Source organism: Ammodytes marinus (genome assembly GCF_949987685.1).
Source record: "Ammodytes marinus genome assembly, chromosome: 9".
Taxonomy (NCBI): domain Eukaryota; kingdom Metazoa; phylum Chordata; class Actinopteri; order Uranoscopiformes; family Ammodytidae; genus Ammodytes; species Ammodytes marinus.
In genome coordinates this window covers 7,206,388-7,228,387 of record NC_137213.1, presented here as the reverse complement: position 1 = coordinate 7,228,387, position 22,000 = coordinate 7,206,388, and the positions used below count along the sequence as shown (strand labels likewise).

The 22,000-nt window shown below is 43.1% G+C and overlaps 2 protein-coding genes across 4 annotated transcripts; one reads left to right on the top strand and one right to left on the bottom strand.

The window, feature by feature from the left end:
- Positions 1-57: 57 nt before the first annotated feature.
- On the bottom strand, positions 58-10,800 carry LOC307256076 (UDP-glucuronosyltransferase-like; the record flags this gene model as incomplete). Its single annotated transcript, XM_080034942.1, has 9 exons — positions 58-328; positions 458-677; positions 1,266-1,353; positions 1,455-1,580; positions 1,723-1,816; positions 2,015-2,142; positions 2,653-2,801; positions 2,889-2,952; positions 10,342-10,800. The coding sequence occupies 9 exons, from the start codon at positions 10,798-10,800 to the stop codon at positions 58-60; spliced, it is 1,599 nt and encodes a 532-aa protein (XP_079891068.1).
- LOC307255578 (C-X-C chemokine receptor type 4-like) lies at positions 2,023-21,970 on the top strand (the record flags this gene model as incomplete). 3 transcript variants are annotated; one of them, XM_080034274.1, is made up of 6 exons in its annotated part: positions 2,023-2,148; positions 12,630-12,710; positions 13,185-13,582; positions 14,556-14,631; positions 14,844-14,969; positions 15,517-16,564. In XM_080034274.1, exons 3-6 carry the CDS (start codon positions 13,219-13,221, stop codon positions 15,887-15,889), a joined length of 939 nt encoding a protein of 312 aa, XP_079890400.1. In that variant the 5' UTR covers positions 2,023-2,148; positions 12,630-12,710; positions 13,185-13,218. The 3 variants fall into 3 exon arrangements, with proteins under 3 accessions (XP_079890400.1, XP_079890398.1, XP_079890399.1); XM_080034272.1 differs by lacking the exons at positions 2,023-2,148; positions 12,630-12,710; positions 13,185-13,582; positions 15,517-16,564 and adding exons at positions 19,461-19,675; positions 20,570-20,853; positions 21,375-21,970 and having other exon boundaries at positions 14,559-14,631; XM_080034273.1 differs by lacking the exons at positions 2,023-2,148; positions 12,630-12,710; positions 13,185-13,582; ... (1 more) ...; positions 14,844-14,969; positions 15,517-16,564 and adding exons at positions 19,221-19,319; positions 19,461-19,675; positions 20,570-20,853; positions 21,375-21,970.
- Between the last annotated feature and the right edge of the window lie 30 nt (positions 21,971-22,000).

The following is a 22,000-nucleotide window of genomic DNA, read 5'->3' as shown; positions in this document are numbered from 1 at the left end:
TAATATTTTCATGATTCCTTTTCAAGTGATTTTAGATGTGCGAAAGGTGGCACCGGGTTACTCCTGCTTCCTCTTCCTGCTCAGTTTGCCTAGACACAGTTTGAAGCATTTTACTGTCACTATCAGAACAACCAGCACTCCAGTAGCCAGTAGCGCTATCACATCCACACAGAAGTACTGGAGCCAGTTGAGGTGGTGGACAGCCGCTTTGAGGTGTTTGGCTCCTTTGTGCCGCATAACAAATTCTGTCCAGTACACCGAGAGGTCCAGTGGGTCAACGGGCCGGTCTTTATGGAGAGTTGACAGGTGCTGCACACTGGCCTTATAGCTGCACGTAAACAGAACAACAGCAAGAGTTGAACAATACAACTATGAAGTGAAGTAGAAAGTATTCAAATCAAGTAAAAGCAGTTATTAACCAAACAACCACATTGTGTACGACCTCTTGACCCCTCACCTGGTGTCATTGATGACCTCATTCAGGCCCCAGAGAATGTCTTCCGTGGTGATAGTAAAGATATCCAGCACCACTCCAGCCCCTCTGCTCGCCATCTTCTGTGCGTTGTCGGGCTGGTCGCCCCCAATCGGCACCATCACCATGGGAACGGCGTGACACAGTCCCTCGAAGAGACCGTGTGAGCCGGAGTGAGTGATGAAAGCCCGAGCTCCGGGATGTGCTAAAACACACACACATAGAGATGATAGAGGTGCCATTCAGGCCATATATCAAGAATGCATGCAGGCAAGGGGAAAATGGGTTATGTGCATGCTCTTTATGTGTGCGTGTGAGGAAAGGTAGTGTTCGCGAGGTGAAAGTTATGTATGTGCATGCTTTTGATGTGTGTGTGTGTGAAAGAGAGAAAGAGGTTGCCGTGTACTGTATGTGAATGTTTTTGATGTGTGTGCAAGAAAAAGTAGTATGTGTGTGAGTTGAAAGTGGTGTGTTACTGTGCATTCTGTGTGTATGCGAGAACAAGTGTGTAGCTATGCATGGTGAAATTGGTGTAAGCGCTGTTTTTTAGGGGTGTGCTGGAAAAAGTTGTGTGTGACAAGTGAAACTGGTGCATAAACATGCTTTCCTGTGCATGAGGAAAAAGAAGTGTGTGTGCGAGAAAAAAGTAGTGTATGTGCAGTGTATGACATTCTTGACATAATATATGGCCTAAACAACCCCTCATAGGTGTATGGTGTGTGACGCATCATCTGTCAGTTTTGTGCCTTGTGCTTCACTTTTTTCAGGATGTGTTGCAGCTTGATTTACACACCTAGTAGGTCGTTCTGAGGCACCCATTCCATTATCTTCACGTTATCCGGGATGCTGCCGGGAACTTTCCCAGTGAACCTCCATATTACCTGTCAGAAGGAGTGTCCACTTATTGAACTGCTGTGTTTTTTCATTCAGTTGTAATGTTAGGTTTATATACAGAGGCTATAGGACCTATGTATTCCTCTACCTTCTGTGGAATCTGTCTGAAGGCTTCCAGGAAGGCTGAGGTTGTCTCTTCTGGCAGATCGGAGATCATGGTGCCCAGAGTGAACACTACAAAGCCGTGCTCTCCTGACACCCAGGGCTCCAAATCCTACCCACACACACAGACAGAAAGTAAGTAAGGTTATTTCTGTTACACATCAACACAGGTGAGATAAAATAAGGAGGAAGAAGAGAGGAAATGGAATTATACATTTTTCACATGAATTGGATCAAAAACAAACGGGCCTTACACTAGGAAGAGGATTTTGCACGTTGCAGTTGATTCCCCCGACGAGTACAATATTAGGCATGAGAGGTCGCGGCAACTCCAGAGTGAAGTCAATCCTTTTCAAACACAACACAACATTATTTAACTAAACAGAGTGTGATTTAGTGGCATTAAATAACAGTGAATCCTGACTATATCATTTATCTTCCATTGTTAGTCAGTGTATGTGTGTGTGTGGGTAAATGTTTCTAAAGGGGGCAATCTTCAGGTTGACGTGTTCTTTCACCTGAAAATATAACATTTGTATATGTTACCTTAACAGCCAGATAGCAGTATCTGACAGCACTTCAGCTATGCCCTCCTCCTCTCCCAGGAACTGATAGGCCAAGTTGTCAAAGTGCCAATACAGCAGTCGACAAAACAACGGCTCCAATGCAGCTACCTGCAGGTGAGAGGCATCACACAACTATCAAGTGGGAACAAAGTAAGGTGATGGTGCTTTGGCGAGAAAAGCTTTGTTCCTGTTGAATATGTAAAAAAATGTACATTGCTGAAACGGAAGTCCAAATTTAACATCTGTGCAAGATCAGACAAAAATCCTGGAAAGCGTTCCTGAGATATAAGGTTCATAACACATGAGGTCTCAGTCACCTTGACCTATGACCTCCAAAATCTATTCAGTTCATCTCTAACATTTGTGCTTTGAAGAAAATCCCTCAAAGCGTTCTTGAGATATTGCGCTCACAAGAATGTCCAGGATTTACAGATGAGACTTTCGTACTGATGGAAGGACCCTAAAACATAATGCCTTCGGCCTTTCGGCTATAGACACAATGGGAATTATTAACTTTTCAGCCATAAAACTAGCTAGGGCCACAGTCATGGCACTGCATCACGTGTTTGCCACCGGAAGGGCACCCACAAGGCCCATGCATATCTGACTAGTGCTCACCAAAGTGTTGACAGCTCTCTCCTTGAAGCTCATTCTATCTGTGTATCCAGTGAAGAAGCGGGGCACGTATGAGGGTGGGGAGGGGGTGCCTGCAGAGCTCATATCCAAGGAACATGGAATTCCCCTCAGCAAGTTAATAATGGGAATACCTAAAAGAAAAACAATGTAGCGATGAGAGGTGAAGACAGGTAAAGACCTATGAGAACACAGCTGATCCAATTGTGTATGAAATTCACCAAATTTCCGAGCTATCAGCACGCCCGTGGGCACCATGGGGTCTGTCAAGACAGCATCAAAGTTCTGCAGAGGGAATAGGTGCAAGAGTGAAAATGGGAGCAAAGGGCATGTTATGTTTTTTTACACATTAAAAATCTCTCTCTTTATTTTTTCAACCCAACTTAGAGGTGGACAGCAAGTGCATGAAATTTGAGGCTAAACATTCTAAATTAACTCCACTACTGTCACATTCTGCCTGCTCCCTATGTCCCTTCTGTACACAATCAACAAGTCCACTTCATTTATCTGACAACTATAATTACTTTGCGGATATAACATTTAAAACATACGGTAGGATAAACATATCAAATACAACACATTTTCAAAGATATCCAATGTGGTTGACTGTTTTCTGTGTGTGTCTGTGTGGCCTCATTTTCTCTCTTACATCAGACGATGCAGCTCCTGGCTGGCTTGGTTTTGATTTTTGTTTGATCCTAATTTTTATTTTATTTACATTTGGTATAATGGAGGACTGGGAGTGTAGTTTGTTTCTGTGTCTTCATTTATGAGTTGGTTGTTTTGGGCTTTATTAGTTTGGGAGGAGGAAGTCCTTGATTCGACGGCCCAATCCGTGGCTGGTACAGGCTTCCTCTATCATTTATTTTTGATTAGCCAGTCCTCCTGACTCTAGTGGTTTTGGGTTGATTTGTTTTGATTTTGTTTATAAAAAATCATATTGCTTCAACTCGGGTACGGTGCCCTTTATTATATGTTGCTTTCATTCATTTGTGTCATGTTTCTTGTGGTGGCCATAACACCCAATATTTTGCCAAATTTAGATTATCCCAAAAATGGATACGTTTTATATAGCATAACTTTTTCCTACCCCATTAATCCATTCACATTTATTTTAAGCCCATTTAGAAGGGTCCCCACCCCACCCCAGCACTAAAATACCATCATACATACTGTATATGTTACATAATTTTACACTACAATTTGAAAACAAATAGGCCCTACTATTGCTTGATGTATTTGACAGCTCACTTCAATACACAATATCATTAATTAAGGGAAATCAGATAGTGAATTCTGAAACATTAAATATACTGTATACAGATAAAGTTACTAAGCGGTCCATAAAGTACATAAAACTAGCTTCACGTCAACCAGTAAGACAGTACTTACACATTGATCCATCAGTATTAACAATGTAATAATGTCAGATTTAATCATTCATCAGTCACCAGATACTTTCATCACTTTAAGTACCTATTTGCAGAAATGTATTTATTTTATTTAAACCTTTATTTTTCCAGATAAAACATTAAGAACAGTTTCTTATTTACAATATTGATCTGGTCCAAGAGGCCCCACTAGGAGTAAAGGTACAAATAACAAATACACAAGCATGACTCACTTAGACAAATATAAAACGGATGTACAAATGCACAGCCTATGTACAGTAACAAAATAGAAAACACAAAAGCACTAAAAAACTAGTCGGGATGGGCGTAGAGGTCTGGACAGGGTGTAATAAATAAGAAACAACACAAAAATTAAACGAATGTATGCGTGTGTGCGTGCGAGCATGTGTATGCGAGCGGATGCATGTGTCTGGGTGAAAAAAAAAAAAAAAAGATGTGTCACAAGCCCCTTTTACACAGAGATTGCGGCATATTGACGGAACAACATCACTCCAAAATGCCGGCTTTGCTTGCTTCTGTGTTATTTACACAGAACCAAGCAACGCCGGCCTGCTGGCGCATCAGTAGCCCCTTTTACACAGCGCTCCGGAATGAAAGAGGTGCTTGTAAACAGCGCCAGGTGTGACGTAAACATTTAGCGCCGCGCCGGTCAGCTGCTTTACAACAACACTGGCCGGTGAATTGAGAGCAGAAGTGCTGGAGCTTGCAGTAAGAGGGCCGTATTTTACTGTCCCCACGATGTGCCAGTTGATCTCGCTACGCGCTGAGTCCAACATCACTGGGACAGTTAACCAAACTGACTAAATCAATCCGACCGCTTCACCTGTGTGTGTGTGTGTGTGTGTGTGTGTGTGTGTGTGTGTGTGTGTGTGTGTGTGTGTGTGTGTGTGTGTGTGTGTGTGTGTGTGTGTGTGTGTGTGTGTGTGTGTGTGTGTGTGTGTGTGTGTGTGTGTGTGTGTGTGTGTGTGTGTGTGTGTGTGTGTGTGTGTGTGTGTGTGTGTGTGTGTGTGTGTGTGTGTGTGTGTGTGTGTGTGTGTGTGTGTGTGACAGGTTGGTTGTGAGCGAGTCTCTTTGTGAGGGCAGAGATCTGCCAATCAGACATAAACATACACATACACACAGTGTGTGAAGTCACGTTACTGTAGACAGAAATAAAGTGTGGATATACGCTCAGACTTAGGATAATAATAGCGGCGGCGGAATGTGTTAGCAAAACAGTAGCTCTGTGGCTAACAGCTGAGCCGGAGCCTTCAGTCAGCTGAAGCAGACAGTCTAGCGGGGCGAGCAGACTATTCCCCCGTTACTAGGTCGACCTTCAAGCTGAACAAGAGCCCTCCGCTGCGCGTCGGGCTCCTGCTTCAGCTTGTCGGTCTTTATTTCTAGCAAGTGACCCGTTCGCTATACTTTATCCCTTACTTAGCCTAGCCTAGCTTTCCCATTGTACAACTTCTCCTGGGCAGAAATAGACTCATACACTCTGCAAAATGAAGCGCGGGGGTTTGGATTGAGCAACGGACCTTATGATCAGCTAGATTATACACCGTTCCTTTTATTTGGTGATTTTTACGGGACATCAGGCCGCCGTGGTTAATGTTAAACACACGTCCTTCAACTGCTAACATGGTCGCATGTTTAGAACATAGACTATGGAACGTCAAACGCCCCCCTGTTCCGCAACAACAAGCTGGAGCATTTAAACAGAGAGGCGGAACTGATTGTGTCGGGAATCTTACTACCCCCCGAGGTAGTAAAATTCCCGGAACAATCTCTCGCACCTTTCTTCCCTCGTTCCGCAACTGTCGCATTTATACAGCAGGGCGGAGGGCCGAAAGGCCGGCATATTCCCGGCTTTCACTGGCTGTGTAAAAGGGGCTAATGATATATTGTGTGTGAAGGGTGTATGCAAGTGAGAAACAGTGGAATCAACAGGAGCAGGGGGGGGGGGGGTCTACTAAAACAATGTTAAGTTTCTGCTTGAAGGCAGACTGTGAAGTAAACGCAGTAAGTTTGAGGGTGTCTGGAATGTTGTTCCAGTCAAAAGCTGCTGCAAAATTAAAGGAGTTTCGGCCGAAGGTAGTCCTGGTGAGTGGGTTAGTGAGTTTGATAAGCTCAGATGATCTTGTGCGGTAAGTGCTTCTGGAGAGATGGAGAAGGGAGGAAAGGTAAGACGGGGTCTTGCCCAGGAGTGTCTTATAAATAAACTGGAGCCAATGTCGGAGTCGGCGGGTTTGGAGGGAGGGCCAGTCCACCAGTTTGAAAAGTTCACAGTGGTGTGTATGAAAGGGAGCATTGGTGGCAAAGCGGATAGCTGAATGGTGAAGAACGTCCAGTTTGTGTAGCGCTGTTTTTGAAGCCATTTTATAGATTGTATCACCATAGTCAAGGATGGGCAGGATGGTCATTTTTACAAGTGTAAGTTTAGCAGAACGTGTGAAGGATGCTTTGTTCCGGAAGAGAAAGGCCAATCTGGCTTTCACTTTAGTCTGAATAGTGTTGATATGGACGGAGAATGAAAGGGAAGAGTCCAGCCAAAGCCCTAGGTATTTGTAGGACTTGACAAACTCCAGTTCGGAGTTGTCAGCGCAAAGGATCTTGGGTGGGCTGGAAGTGTTGTTTTTCCGATCGAAAAACAACACTTGCATTTGGTCTTTTTAGAGTTGAGCCGTAGATGGAGGTTGTGGAAAGAGTGCTCAATAGAAGTGACACTGTCCTGAAGAGTGGAGGCTGCTGAGCAGAGAGAAGGGCCAGATGCGTACAGGATAGTGTCATCAGCATAAAGGTGGATCCTGGAGCTGCCTGCAGCCTTGGCCACATCGTTAATATAGATGGAAAAGAGCGTAGGCCCCAAGATTGATCCCTGAGGCACCCCTTTAGTAATAACTAGTGGCTCCGACAGAATGTTCTCTGTCTTGACCTGTTGGATTCGGTTAGTCAGGTAGCTGGCAAACCAGTTGCAACAGGTGGGGGATAAACCAATGCTAGAGAGCCTACTCAAAAGGGTCATGTGATCAACTGAATCAAATGCCTTGGCTAGGTCTATAAAGCTGGCCATACAGACCTGCTTGTTGTCCAAGTCAGTAATGATGTTGTCAAGGACCTTAAGTGTGGCTGTGATGCATCCATGGCCAGAACGAAACCCAGATTGAAGATCAGACAAAATGTGATTTGTGGTAAGAAAAAAATCCAGTTGTTTGAGGACCAGCTTCTCTAGTACTTTAGCCAAGCATGGCAAGATGGAAATAGCCGGTAGCAATTGGGGTCGGCCCTAGAGCCACCCTTAAAGAGGGGAAATATCAAAGCTGATTTCCAATCAGAAGGGAATGTGGAGAGATGAATGGACAGGTTGAATAACCTTGTGATTGGGTCAGCAATAAGATGAGCGGCTGCTTTGAGAAACTTTGGGTCCAACCCATCAAAGCCAGCAGACTTATTTGGGTCCAATCGGGAAAGTTCATCCCGAACCTCAGAAAATGAGAATTTAGTTTAGTTTAGTTTATTTGTTTATAGTTTCGTGGACAGTCCCCTTTGAGAAGGAGCAGCTTTAGCCTATTTGGCTAATTTCCAGCTGTAGTCCCCGGCCAGTTGTCAGTAGGCAACCTACAATACATAACAGTAAAAAAATAAAAATAAATACATTACATTTATAATTACAGCAGGCCTGAGCAAGAAGGGGAAAAAGACAAACAAACATATTGCACACAGTTGGAGCAAGAACAAACAGGCAAGCACAGATGATGACAAAGATATCAAGGCAGTTCATGCAACAACAACACAAACACACAGGAGACAAGGGAAAATAGGCCACAAAGATCACATTGAAAGTACATAGGGCAGAACATGCAGGCAGGTAGCAGAGATGGAGCGGCAGCAACAATGGCACATCAAACACACACATCACGTCTGACAGAAATTAATGTGTGCAGTTATAGTTGTCGGACAGCCATGTTTTAAGATGTGTTGTAAAGGTGGAATATGTATGTATATCATTGATAGTGGTAGGCAGTGAATTCCAATTTTGTATTGCCCTAACAGAAAATGATTGTTGACCAAATGTGCTTTTTCTAAATGGGATTAGAAGGTCACCCCGTGTGGTGCTTCTGGTGATCTGATTGCTGCTGTTACGTTGGATTATGAATGATTTTAAAGGAGGAGGAGCGGTGTTATGCAGAATTTTGAAAACCAGGCAGATGTTTTTATATTTGATTACATCTTCCCAGCTCAGCAGTTTACGGTTATTTAATATAGTACAATGATGTGAACTGTTAGGCTTCTGGTCCAACACTTTGAGTGTTCTCTTGTAAAGAGTTGCTAATGGCTTCAATGACAAACTGTTAGTTTGTCCCCAGCTTGTCATACAGTATGTAAGATGTGACATAATCATGGCATCCATGTAAAGTTTGGCAACATTAAAAGTTAGGGAATTTCTAATATATTTAAAATTGGCTAAGCTAAACTTGACCCTGTTGCACACCTTCTTAATGTGTGCTTTAAAAGAAAGAGTAGAATCAATGATAATGCCCAGATACTTAAATTGTGGCACAATACTTATGTTTTGACCTGATATTGTTATGTTCGACACGATGTTACATTGTCTTTTGGTAAAAAACATTCCTACGGTTTTATTAACATTAAGTTGGAGGCAGGAATGGTTTAGCCAATTAGTGATCCGGTCCATAGCTGTGGTCAGTTTAGCAGCAGCCAGATCTTTTGTTTTGGCATGCACATATACTACAGTGTCGTCTGCATACATTTGTATTTTGATATCAGGGCAAACCAACGGCAGATCATTAATATACAGACTGAACAAAAGCGGGCCAAGTATCGATCCTTGTGGTACCCCAGTGCATAAATTAAGAGCTGGTGAACGTTGATTGTTCACAAAAACATGTTGACTTCTACCAGTTAAATATGACTCAATCCATTTGAGTGTTAAAGGTGAGAAGTTAAAAGCAGACAGTTTGGCAATAAGGACCTGATGGTTGACTGTGTCGAAAGCTTTACGAAGGTCTAAAAACACAGCCCCAACAACACCTCCCTTGTCGACCATTGCTCGGACCTCCTCTAAGAAAAAACAGTTAGCTGTTTCCGCAGAGTGGTGGGCCCTGAAGCCAAACTGCATGGGATGAAGAGTAAATGGACCATTATTTAAAAAAGAAACAAGCTGCTCTGATACACATTTCTCAGCAACCTTGGAAATTATAGGTAAAATACTGATTGGTCGGTAGTTACATATGTTCTGAGGGTCGTCTGACTTGAATATAGGAGTAACAATTGCGGTCTTCCAGGTTGTTGGGAATATCCCCTGTCGTACTGACTGGTTGATAGTTTGTGTGATGGGGTAGGCTAGGTGTTCTTGCAGAGTTTTAAGCATTTTAGAATCCATACCATACATATCCTTCGCTGTTGAGACCTTAATAGAATTAATTATAGCTTGAGTTTTAAGTTCAGAAATAGGTTGAATGCTGAAAGAAGGCTTGCTTTCATCTACTTCTAGAATTATTGCAGTTGTTTAAAATGGTTTAAAGGTCACATATTATGCTAAATGCACTTTTTAAATGTGTTCTAACATATCCATGGGTCCACGGTGTGCCTAGAGACTGCCAAAATATTTAAAAAAATAACACTCTCCTTTTCTCACTCTCCCCCTTTCTGAAACCCCCACCCCTCCCCCACCCAATATACTCCAGTCAGAATTCTCCCGGCGAGGCGTATCTGGCTTCGCTTCCGGGCAGGGGGCGGGGGGAGCTCAAAGATTGTATATTTACGAGGGGAGCTGCAGCTCTTTTTAAAAAAATAGGCCATTGTGAGATTAGCTGAACATCAGCATAGTACAATAAATTATCTGAAAGTTTTTTTCAGCAAACAATTAAAGAAAAGAGTGGAGTGGAGTTTACAAAGTATTGATTAAAGAGAGAAACCATGCGACACTTGTCGGTAATGACAACCTTATCAAAAACCATGGATGCAGGTAAGCTTGGAGAAGAGAGTTTGTTTTCCATGGACTTAACTGTGGCCTAATTCTGCATAGGCCTAACTAAATTATGTGAATACTTTGTACATACCGGAGTTACTCAATCACTTATTAAGGAACTTAATAATTAATCACACAGTATAATGTATTCCACAACAGGCCCAGAAAGTAGTCTCAAGAGTTAGTAGTCACAGTCAAATGCCTCACAATTTCAGTATGTAGTGCAAACATTCCAGATTTGACACCTGATCCTCACGCTGTGTTCCAGCCTCTGTGTGTGTGTGCACTCACCTGCTGTTTCAGATGTGAGATGAGACTGGTATTGAACAGGAGGCTCTCTGCAGTCGAGTGGATAAAACCTGTGATTTTCTGGATCTGTGAGAAGCGCTTCTTAATCTTCTGTGTGAATGACTGGGAGGTTTTCTGCATTATCTCCTTGTGTGTGGCCATGACCGAATCTATATAAACCTTGTCGTAGGAGACAGGATAGGTCACAGTATCGTAGTCTTTCCCCGGGCCCATTCGTATGCTGACTTCAGGTATGACCACGGTGACCCGGTGTCCACGGCGACCCATTTCCTGGGCCAGTGCCTTCACAGCCACCCAGTGACTCCCATCCATGGGTACCACCAGCAAGTTGCCCCGGAAAGTTGAAGAAACAGCAGGATAGGTGTCTTCTGTCCTGGCCTTCCCCTCTGGCCTAGTGCTCTCTGCCGCAGAACCTTTCAAATGATCCACAGCAGCATTCATATGCATATGCATATTAAGCAGCATTAACACAAACACTGCTGATTTCCACATAACTCTCATCATTCCTCATGCGTCTACAGCTCACTGAATGGACAAAGGAAAACCGAAGGGAAACCTGGCCAAGAATACGCCCCTTTCTTCTGTAGACCTCCCCTGCCACCGTTTGGTAATAAAGTTCTGTACAAAGGTTGATGGAGTTGACCTCTTCAAAAGGCAGTAACTATAACCAGACAGCATGGTTATATGCATTGAAGTAGCCCTATAATTTTTTACATTTTGAAGCGACATCCTTTAAGGTTCAAAGTCTTATGGGTAGACATTGTGGTGATAAATCAACAGTGGTTCCATTGGTCCAATCTCAATTAACACAACAGATATTGATCCATGTGTTCAGGTTCCAAACTCCATGTGCACTTCAACTTGCACAAAATAGTTGACATAGCCTACGTTCTAATGTCACAGTAAAAGTTTATCAAGTAGGCCTACTGTTTTTACCCCTCTGCTCTGCATTGTCCCACAATCCTGTCCATTCACCAAACTGTGATAAATTTATCAGAAACCAGCTGAGGCAGACAGAGACATTGTCACAGGTGTTGGTTTGATCAGACAAATGGACCAACGAAAGCCTCCCTGACTTCCTCAGATCCATTCACTTAGTTATCACTCAGGCTTTTGTCAGCCCATAACCTATTGTTACATCCCAGTTCAGTTGTAAATGTATCCGAGGCAATGATAATGTGCGACAGTTGGTGTAGTTGGATGGTGGATTAGTTATCAAGTATTTCTACATGCCATGCCAGAGGTTTGGATGTAAATCAGCAGTCCACACTCAAGATCAATGAGTGACTGTAATGTAGGCTAGCCTACATGAATGCTGTTGCCAAGCTCCAATAAAACCAGAAGAAGACAGTTAGGCTGTGCAACGGTACAACGGTAGGGCTACATCCAGTGGTCAGATAAACTAGCCTACTTTAAGATTGACAATAAAAGACAAATATAGGCTACACCATGGATTCACAGACAAATATAATACAACTAGTAGGCCTAGATATTAATAATGATAGCCTAGCCTATTACTGTAGGCTTTTAAAAAAACAGACAGAAAATAGAAAATAGCATACACAAATTTGAACACACACATGTGTTTGGTGTTTTCCTAATGATAGTCTTTCTACCATGGTTTCTACCATTCCAACGCTTGTCCGTTAGGTGGCGGCAGCGCGCCACTTGTTTTTGAGCAGCAGAAGAAGAAGAATCGGAGGCCGCTTCACTTCTGCCGCGCGCGCATCTCCAAGAACAACACAACACAGCCTGAATCTGAAGCCCGCGAGATAACGACACAGAATGTTCACATGTAAGCGCTTTGCTGTTCAGTAGTTTACGCCGTTGTGCTTATCTCAGTGTCAGTTGAAAAAATGGTGGTGAACTTCTCAAATAACGTAAATTGTGAACGACCTGAGGCGCAGTAAGTTTTAATGCTAGAGCCGACCATCACGCTGAGTGTTGATGACCGTGGTAGCTTACAGCTGGTACACCTTGGCTTAAAATAAGATGAAAGACAGTCGTGTTGTGGACATGTTTGAGTCTCATATCAAGTTACTTTCGGAATATAAACCACCAAAATGTCAGTTGAAACTGTAACCGATCCTACAAGTTCTTCATTTGTCGTGAACGATTGTGCTCCTGGTCAAGTTTAGTGCTACGGTTGGCTACGGCTTAAAACGTTGTGTATTATAGGAAAAGCCCGTCACACCAAGATCATGTTTTGTTACTTTCCACTACATTAAATTTCCTTTATTAAAGTGGTTTTGTTGTCTCCAAATGTGCAGGCCTGCGAATGACGGCGGGTCTGAGGCGGATGACTTGGACTCGATCGTTCATACAACATCCATAAGAATCGAATATTATAGGTGAGACCATGTGAAAACTCAGCCTGTGTGACCTCCTGTTAAAAGGTGAAGTCAGCGTTTCTTGAGAACACTTGTTGTCAACATCACTTTTTGTCACAATCAGTGAGTATCTGCCCACGATCTGCTACCTGTCTGTATTGTGTGTACACTGGAGAAGCGAATAAAATCCTGTGTTAATACACAACCTAGGCTCTGTAAATGGGCATGTTGCTGGCTATGATGGGCCCCTTTGTTAAGACTAACAGAGCCGAGTTTTATTCAGCGCAATCACAGTGACGGACAGCAGGTAGCGGATCTTGAGGAGTAATTCACTGATTTTTGACAACAATTGTTGTCCAGAATTGCTGACTCCACCTTTTCAAACTATGGAGTACGATAAAGCCATTCTCACCCAATCATCATACACATACCAATGTATTACACATTTTACAGGTGTGTTATCACTGTTAATCACTGTTGCCTTTTTTGTCACAGGTCATTTGAATATAGGCTGACTTTGAAACACCCCATGTCTCCCAAACGTTCCTCCAGAATACAGAAGGACCCTGAGAAGACTCAAGTCATTAACGGGGGGCGGGACATCATCGACATCATCAACAACACACACAACAACCACGCAGAGTGTGTTGCCGAGGAGGAGGAGGGTGAGGGAAAGTTCACCGAGGTCGCTGATGAAGGAGTGGACCAATCGGATGAAGACGGATGTGTGTCTGATACCTGCAGCGTAACTTCAGGACCCTCCTCTCTGCTATGTGACGTTACCCCTGTGGAACCCTGGCCCACGCAGGGCTCATGCTGCTCCGCCTGTCACAAGCTCTACCAGAAGGCAAAGCGGATGAAAACACCCATCAGAAAAAAACTCTTGGACAATGGTGAGCACACTCATCTTATGTTACGGCAATGTGACACGTGTCTGGGGACAGCAAATAGACAGTAAAGATTAAATGAAGATGTATCCAGGTTGAAGAGCTGCTGATACGCAGTGTTGCATTTGTGCGGAATGGATGAAAATGGTTCAACATTGAGGTTACAGTCTAAAACACTTCCAGTGAAGGTTAGTCAAGCTTTTGAAGGTGGCTATTGGTGGAATGTCTTTTCACCTGCAAATAACCAAAATCACGCAGACTGGGATCTTATCAGCGGCTCCAACTGTAACCATCAGCTTTGAAAGAGACAAAAGACAAAATCGACGAGCTTCAGCCACTTTAAATATATTTTAGTTAATTCACCATTCAATACCTCCCATTTGGGGGCATGCAAACAACAGGCCAACCAGTGTCTACCTGTAGTGTGCCCCAAACCTCCTGCTACTAAAACTGGGATGGCTACACACAGCCTGACATTCCACTTTCACGATTTAAATGTATTTTTTAAATCTGATAATATGCAACAGATCATGGATCGGAGGTTTGTTGAGTCATTATTTGTGTTCATGTGTATGATTGCTGTATGTTTGAGGTGGTGGTCGGAGGGGCCATAGGCGCGAAATGGCAGCCACGCTTCCGTCAGTGTGCCCCAGGGCAGCTGTGGCTACTATCGTAGTTTACCACCACCGGTATGACTGTGTGTGAATGAATGGAACATGGAATCCTGTAAAGCGCTTTGAGTGCGAAGAAAATAACTATATAAATCCAATCCATTATTATTATCATCACAACTGGACACGCATATAATGGAAGAGGACATCCTTGTTTATTTTTTTTCCAAAGGCTTTGTCATTACCACATTCAATCTATTGTTATGAGCCTTAATGCTGCTGACAATAATCCCGGATCTGTTAGTGTATATTTCAGCACACAAATTGACCCTAACATGTTCAACCTCTCGTTGGGGTATGTTCTTCAGATCCCAAGTCCCTGACCTGTGACCAGTGGGTCCTGATCAAGAAGTGGAGACTGAGGAGGCTGCCTATTGCTCCAGGGTAAGACTGCTTGGTGTGTAGTTTCTGGTAACCTGGTCTAAAATAGAAAAAAAAAAATCAATATATGATATCAAAGTTGGGTGACATAGTAAGAAGGATTTTCTGGATTTTGGTTTACATGAGCTGGAAAAAAAATAGTGAGACATGAAAGGTCGTATGCTGTTGGCTGATTATAACCTCACTTATCTGTTTTTTTGTTGTTGTCTTTTCAGGAAGCTTTTAAAACATGTGCGTCTGTTTAAGAAAAGACTTGCGAAGAAGGTTGCAAAGCAAACTGAGCTATGTGTGTCAGAGGGAGAATCAACAGGCTGCTCGAGGCAGCACACCTTCCTTCAGAGGTAAAGTATCGGTGCACATGCAACACACTTTCTCTAATCTCTACCGCAGCACGGCAATGCAAGTCTAGCACATTTCGTACACAGGCAACTCAAAGGTGATTCACAATAAAACATCAGTTTGGCAACAACGCATAAAGTAAAAAAAAAATTCAAAAGCTAATTTGCAGGGTGGAATAGGCAATATAAAAAAAGAAAAGTTAGGTAGGATGGCCTAGATCGGTAACCATGAGGTTGCTGGTTTGATCCCCGGCACCGGACAGGAGAGTGTTCGTTGGAAAACTTAACTAGTAGTGGCTATTACGTCTACGTGCCCACCATCTCTACCATTGTGTCCTTGAGCAAGACACTTAACCACAAACTGCTCCAGGGGCGCTGTACTACGGCTGATCCTGCGCCCTGACCCCCTCTGAAGTGTGGTAACTTGAGAGTGGATATGCGGAAAGACAAATTTCAATGTAACCATTGACCAATAAAGTAACTTAACTTAATGTTCAAGATCAATGGCGCCTGCTGACTTGTGACTTGACTGTGGTGCCTTCATGTTCAGGAACCTCAGACGGTGTGTCAGAGTGCCGGTGATAAAAGGGAAGAGGAAGAAAAGAAGAAGAGATGATTCTCAGGGTTCTCGCGTCGCTAAGCAGCAGCGTCTCCAAGGCAACAACAACAAGCGCAAGAATCAAGACATCATCAGTGACGACGGCGGCAGCCTGCACTCGGCCAGCGGGCAAGGCAGCGATCAAGAAAGCTGTGATCTGACTGTTGAGCTGATTCCCTCTGAAATCACTCTGGAAACACACACCGACAAGGCAAGGGCCGCTTCGCCCGAGAAGAAAGCGCAGAAGAAGACGACGTCTGGATTCAGAGACTTGCTGGCCCAGTTGCGTGGCAACGGCAGTAGGATCGTCAGAGAAACGCGTTAGCAGAGGTGACTCCTGACTCCTTTTTTTTTTAAAGGCTTAATAACCGCTACTATGGTATCAAAGTGTTCGAGTGTTTGATGCAGCTTTTACATGTGATATGTTTTGGCTGAACTTAAGTGTTGTTCGGCTTTTTCTTTAAAAACATGTGTTGCCATTAACCTGGATGCACCATACACCTGTACCTGGGTTTATTGGCAAGGTGCTGCTGCAATTTTGTGTACCAGCATGTTATTTCTTTAACCTGCATTTTTCTAAAATTTAAAAACTTCAAAAGCTGCCGCTGGTAAACCTAGGATGGACATTTCCAGCACTAGATTTCACTAGACCTGGTTCCGATTATCCAGATGATTACAGTAGGGTTCCTGTTCAATATGACACACTTGAGTATGTAAAAAAAGAAAATCAGGCTTTGCTTGGTGTTTTTTGTGTGTAATGCAGTGCTAAGAACATTTGGCAAAAACATCATTTGTTTGGACAATTGGCAGTGACATTATGAAGTGTTTGACTATCATTCACTAATTAGAAAAAATTGTGTTTAAAAAAAACAAAAAAAAGTATACTCAACTACATAGGTCAGTGCTTCTGTATACATATAGTGTGTTGTGTTGATTTGGGACACAGTGAATCTCTCAGTTTATTTTATGAATTTTAAATTAATAAAATATTTCCTGGTGATGAGTTGTTGTCGCCATATACTGTAAACCTGGTAAAAAGATTTGTATATTTAGACTCATTTCAGAGTTGTTGGGCAGTGGAAGACCCTTTTACTAAAAGCCCACTTGGTGGCGCCACTTAATGCAGGAATCAGCACTCCAGTCACACTGTACCATATGTCAGTGGTTTTCAAACTGTAGGGCGCGCCCCCCAGGGGTTATGGCCGGTGAATCTGTGAAAAAACGGAAAAAAAAAATCAATTATTTATTTTTATTTTTGTTTGTTTTTTATATTAAGATCACGGCATAGCTGGACAAGAGTTCTTCTGCTTTGTTCCTCTCATTGCATTTAAATGCATTCATTATATTACAGAGAAATAGGTCTCGTTAAAGAAAAAGAGCGCCAAGTCCAACCCAGAGGACGCTGCATACATTTTTGTATTTTAAATTAATATTTTTATGGAAAATCCATATGTCTTTCTTCAATAGCTTCTAATTCATCAGACCCAGTGTCTCCAAATTATTTGTTCACACAAAATTCCTCATATTTAGCCTCTTAATTTTCCTCTCAAAGTGCACCAGATTCATGCATTTCACTTTAAAAAGGTGAAAAAAAAAAATCTCCCAGGGGGGCATACGCCCGGACCCCCCTAGGAGGGTCTAGTTCTCCACTGGCTACTATTTTCCTCCATCAGGACATTGGAGGCTCTACCGAAAAAACACTGGTTGTGTGAATGACATTTCACTAGTCAATAATTTGGGCAAGTCTGTCTGCCTATCTTTCTCACTCCGCTGCACACTCAGTCACTACTATCCATGCTTAAAGGAAGCAGGATTAAAACACTGGATTAAGATGTAGCAGGATTAAAACACTGGTTTAAGATGTTAAAATGTATTAAAAAATGTGTTTAAAAACGCACAATTTCTTTTAGAATGTTTCAAAAATATGTTTAAATTTGTAAAATAATTAAAAGATCTTTTAAAACACACAGGGATTTAGAAAAAAAATGTTTTGGGGGGGGGGCTCCGCTGAAATTTGTTCTCTGAGGGGGGGCTCACTCTCTCACACTTTGAAAACCCCTGCCATATGTCATTCCTTCGCCAATAAGAAGTGTGCCTCTCTGACAGAGAACATTTGGACTTGTCACAGCACGGGAAGCACAGTTATTACAGTAATTACATACAGTAATTTATGACATTGGTGATCATTTAGGATCCCAGTGAGCCAGTGCACCTGGGATAACTTAATAGAATTCAGTCCAAGATTAATGTAATTATTTACACTATGCATTTCCTGTTATGATAGCTCAACGTGACAGCATTACATACTAGTCAGTACAGTCGGCTGCTCCAGAAAGCATGTTTCTCTAAGTCATTTGTATAATTTTGCTGTGGATAAACCAAGAATAGTTTTTATTTTATTTTCAGACAGAGTTCTACACAGCAGTGTTATTTTTTCAGATGTTTCTACTGATAGCAGTGAATGTGGAGGAAGGGTGGGGAAAATGAGAAAAAGATAAGGCACCGCAGTGGGCTTGGTCTTCACACTCTTTGACAGTGTTTTCTTGGGGGGCTTTTTCTGTTTTCTTATGGGATTAAAGCGTTTGGGGGAAAAGGATGGGCATTTACAGTCAGACCTGCCTCTGCCGAAGAAACCAGGAAATGTGTCTGCTGTCCAATGTGGCATCGTACACATAGATCTGCAATATGGACTTTAGTTCTCATCAGTAAATACAATGATCATAATTAAATGCCATTAAGATGATAAAAATGTAATTGATAAATCATTGCATTTCAAAATGGAACTTTCCATTGAGTGGTGTGTTGACTTTATGAATGAATGGCCAGACTCCTGCCAATTTAATTAAAAAAAAACTGCCATTAAAGGAAAACTGTAAATGATAAAGCTGGAAGAATATTACATATGAGCTGGAATTTGAAAGATTAAAAAAATGAAATTACCTTATTGTTTAAAAAATCACATCAAATCGTATCCATTCCTTTTATTTATTTGTACTCATTTATTGCATCCTTTAGGCCTACATTCAGTTGATGAATAATAATAAAAAGCGTTTTAAACTTGGTTGCAGTGTGAAAGTCCTTCTCGGATTGGTGTTGAAACACTACTGTTATCTTGGAAAGGTGATGGAAATATCCCTCGCCAGAACTCATGGTCGACTGACAGCGAAACGATCAGAGCAAGTATATATTGGTGTTTGCCAGGACAGACGCAGATAATCATCTCGCATTCACTCGCAGAATACCACGTTCCCTCTCCTCGGTGTGTCCCTCTCTCATGCATGGTCTTACATACATACACACACAGACAGTGACGCCAAGGCAACAAGTGTGTTCACACTCAGCTGAGAAATGAAACTCCTTTTGCTTGTCCTGATTTAACTGAGCGTGGAATTTGGAAATATACTGTCTCACACACATACATACATACGTACACACACACACACACACACAGTCTGATTCTCATCTGCAGCCTCTCCTATTGCCTATAGACCCTGATTTATCACATAGTAGAGGTCTCAGGTCCAAAACAATTCAAGCAGTGCACACACACACACACACAACACAGTATCCTGTGGTAGAGGCACTATCAGCACCTGACACCTCGAAAACAGGAAAAACGTTTCGGCAGGAGCACAGATGTGTTGGAGTGTTTTGGAGGAGGAGCATATATCGCTCTATATAACCCCCATAGACTGAAATCTCCACTTCACTCTTCTGAGAAAAAAGGAACTGCCTCTGTCATGACGTACTATCAGGTAAGGGCTGTTTACTGATGTGTGTGTAGTAGAGCATGAGAGTGTTTTATGTCAATCAACAAATCTGTGTTTATATGTTGAGACTTCCTCTGGTCCCCTTAATCACCACTGTCTTATCTGTCTTATCTCTCTTGTCTACAGCATTTCTTCTTGGACTACGATTCTAATGACACGGGCTCAGGTTCAGGCTCTGGTTCTGGGGAGCTGGGGGTGGATTTTGAGGAGCCCTGTGGTGTGGAGCATGTGATCACCAACGACCTCCAGCAAGTCTACCTGCCCGTGGTGTACGCTCTCATCTTCATACTGGGCATCACCGGGAACGGCCTGGTCGTCATAGTGCTGGGCTGCCAACGCAGGTGAGACGATAAGAAATAGGCGATACATTTTTAGGGTTTTTCATTTACCATTGTTTAGGAATATTCGCATTGAGATGGACTCAGGCTTCTACCTGCCTATGTATTGGGAATGCAGAGATGTTTAAAGCCTCTGGAAACCTATATGATATCACAGTTGGATGTCTCAGTATGCAAATTTACAAAAATATGATATAAATGTTCATAAGTATTATAAAATGTAGTTTACTGTCTAGACCGTTTGACAGGACTGTGTATCTAACGGGCTCCATGGCAGTAATTGTAGTAAATAGTAATTGTTTTTAAAGATGCCGAGAGGTAAAAATTGGGGTGAGGTTTGTGCTGTCTGAACATTGGGTATAAATGTACCTTGCTCGCCCACCCTGCCACTCTTGAATGATACGACCTCATTAAAATGAACTTGTACGAATACACATATTATTTTAACGGGCATCACTGCTGCCAAAAAGATGCTATTAGCTTTATGTTGGAAAACCCCCACAAACATAGTCACAATAATCCAATGGATTAACATATGTTGATATCATAAGTGTGGAACTAATCAGTGGAAAGATTGCATGGCGCTGGAGCTGGGGCCCTTTCAGCATGGCAAATGATTGTAGATAAAAATGAAAAAACTGCTGTAATCACCATTTCTACTCTTTCTTAAAGAACATTATCATATATTACAGTGAAATGGAGACTTATTGGATTGAAAGGGATGGGTTATGTTAATATTTTAGTTTCTGTATTGTCATTGTCCTGCTGTCTTTTGTGATTGATGTTAATCTTTCTCTGATAAAAGGAAAGAGATAACAAAAAGTAAGTTGATAAGAACCCACACAAAAAAAACCCCACAATTAACATTTGAATTTGCTCTTGTGCGTTTGCCTGCAGGTCAAAGTGCAGCCTGACAGACCGGTACCGCCTCCACCTCTCTGCTGCTGATCTCCTCTTTGTCGCAGCGCTGCCGTTCTGGGCGGCTGATGCTTGGCTGGCTGACTGGCGCTTTGGAGCGGTGAGCTGCGTGGGCGTGCACGTCATCTACACCGTCAACCTGTACGGCAGCGTGCTCATCCTGGCCTTCATCAGCCTGGACCGCTACCTGGCCGTGGTCAGAGCCACAGACACCAACACAGGAGAGCTCAGGCAGCTGCTGGCACACAGGCTGGTTTATGTGGGTGAGTTGATGCTGTCTCTTTTATTTTAAACCCGTTTGGAGCTCTTATTTTCTCCTTCCTTATTGATAAAAAAAATCTTTATTGGGAATAACCCCTTGAGTTGAACCCATTTGGTTTTCAAGGGGGGCTTCAATATAAAAGTACAATAAGAACATATTAAGAACGTATTTGTTAATGCACAGAAGGACAAACAAAAGCAAGAAACTGAAACAAAACAAAACAATACCAACACACAAGAACACACCCACACAGTCACTTGTGTATGATGCCAGCTTAACATAAATCACACATATGATTACAGGTAAATACATGGAACAGTGATGGTATCAATGATAATAGTATTTTACTGATTAAGTACATGTACAGCTGTTCCTATGGTAAAATGGGAGAGCATTTTTAACTAGGTATAGAGATGAAACAGATTGAATGTTGACAGTCAAATTAGTCCAATCAGATGGATCTTTGAACATAAAATAGACAGCCCTTTAACATTCTCTGTCTCCTCTCCTCTCCCTCTACAGGTGCCTGGTTGCCTGCTGGCCTCTTGGCCGTTCCCGACTTGGTATTCGCCCGCACTGCGGAAGGTGGAGAGGGGGCCACCCTGTGCCAGCGCTTCTACCCGGCCAACAACGCTCCTCTCTGGGTCGCGGTGTTCCACCTGCAGCTGGTCCTGGTGGGTCTGGTGATCCCGGGCCTGGTGCTCTTGGTGTGCTACTGCGTCATTGTGACCAGGCTGACCCGGGGCCCTCTGGGGGGCCAGAGGCAGAAGCGGCGGGCGGTGAGGACCACCATAGCCCTGGTCCTCTGCTTCTTCGTGTGCTGGCTGCCCTACGGAGCGGGCATATCCGTGGACGCCCTGTTGCGCCTGGACGTCCTGCCCCGCAGCTGCAGCCTAGAGGCAGTGCTGAGCGTGTGGCTGGCGGTGGCCGAGCCCATGGCCTTCTCTCACTGCTGCCTCAACCCACTGCTCTATGCCTTTCTGGGGGCAGGCTTCAAGAGCTCAGCCCGCAGAGCCCTCACCCTGAGCCGGGCCTCAAGTCTGAAGATTCTGCCACGGAGGCGCCCGGGGGCCTCCACCACCACCGAGTCAGAGTCCTCCAGTTTACATTCCAGCTAGTGTTTGTGTGCTCAGGCTGTAAATATGTGT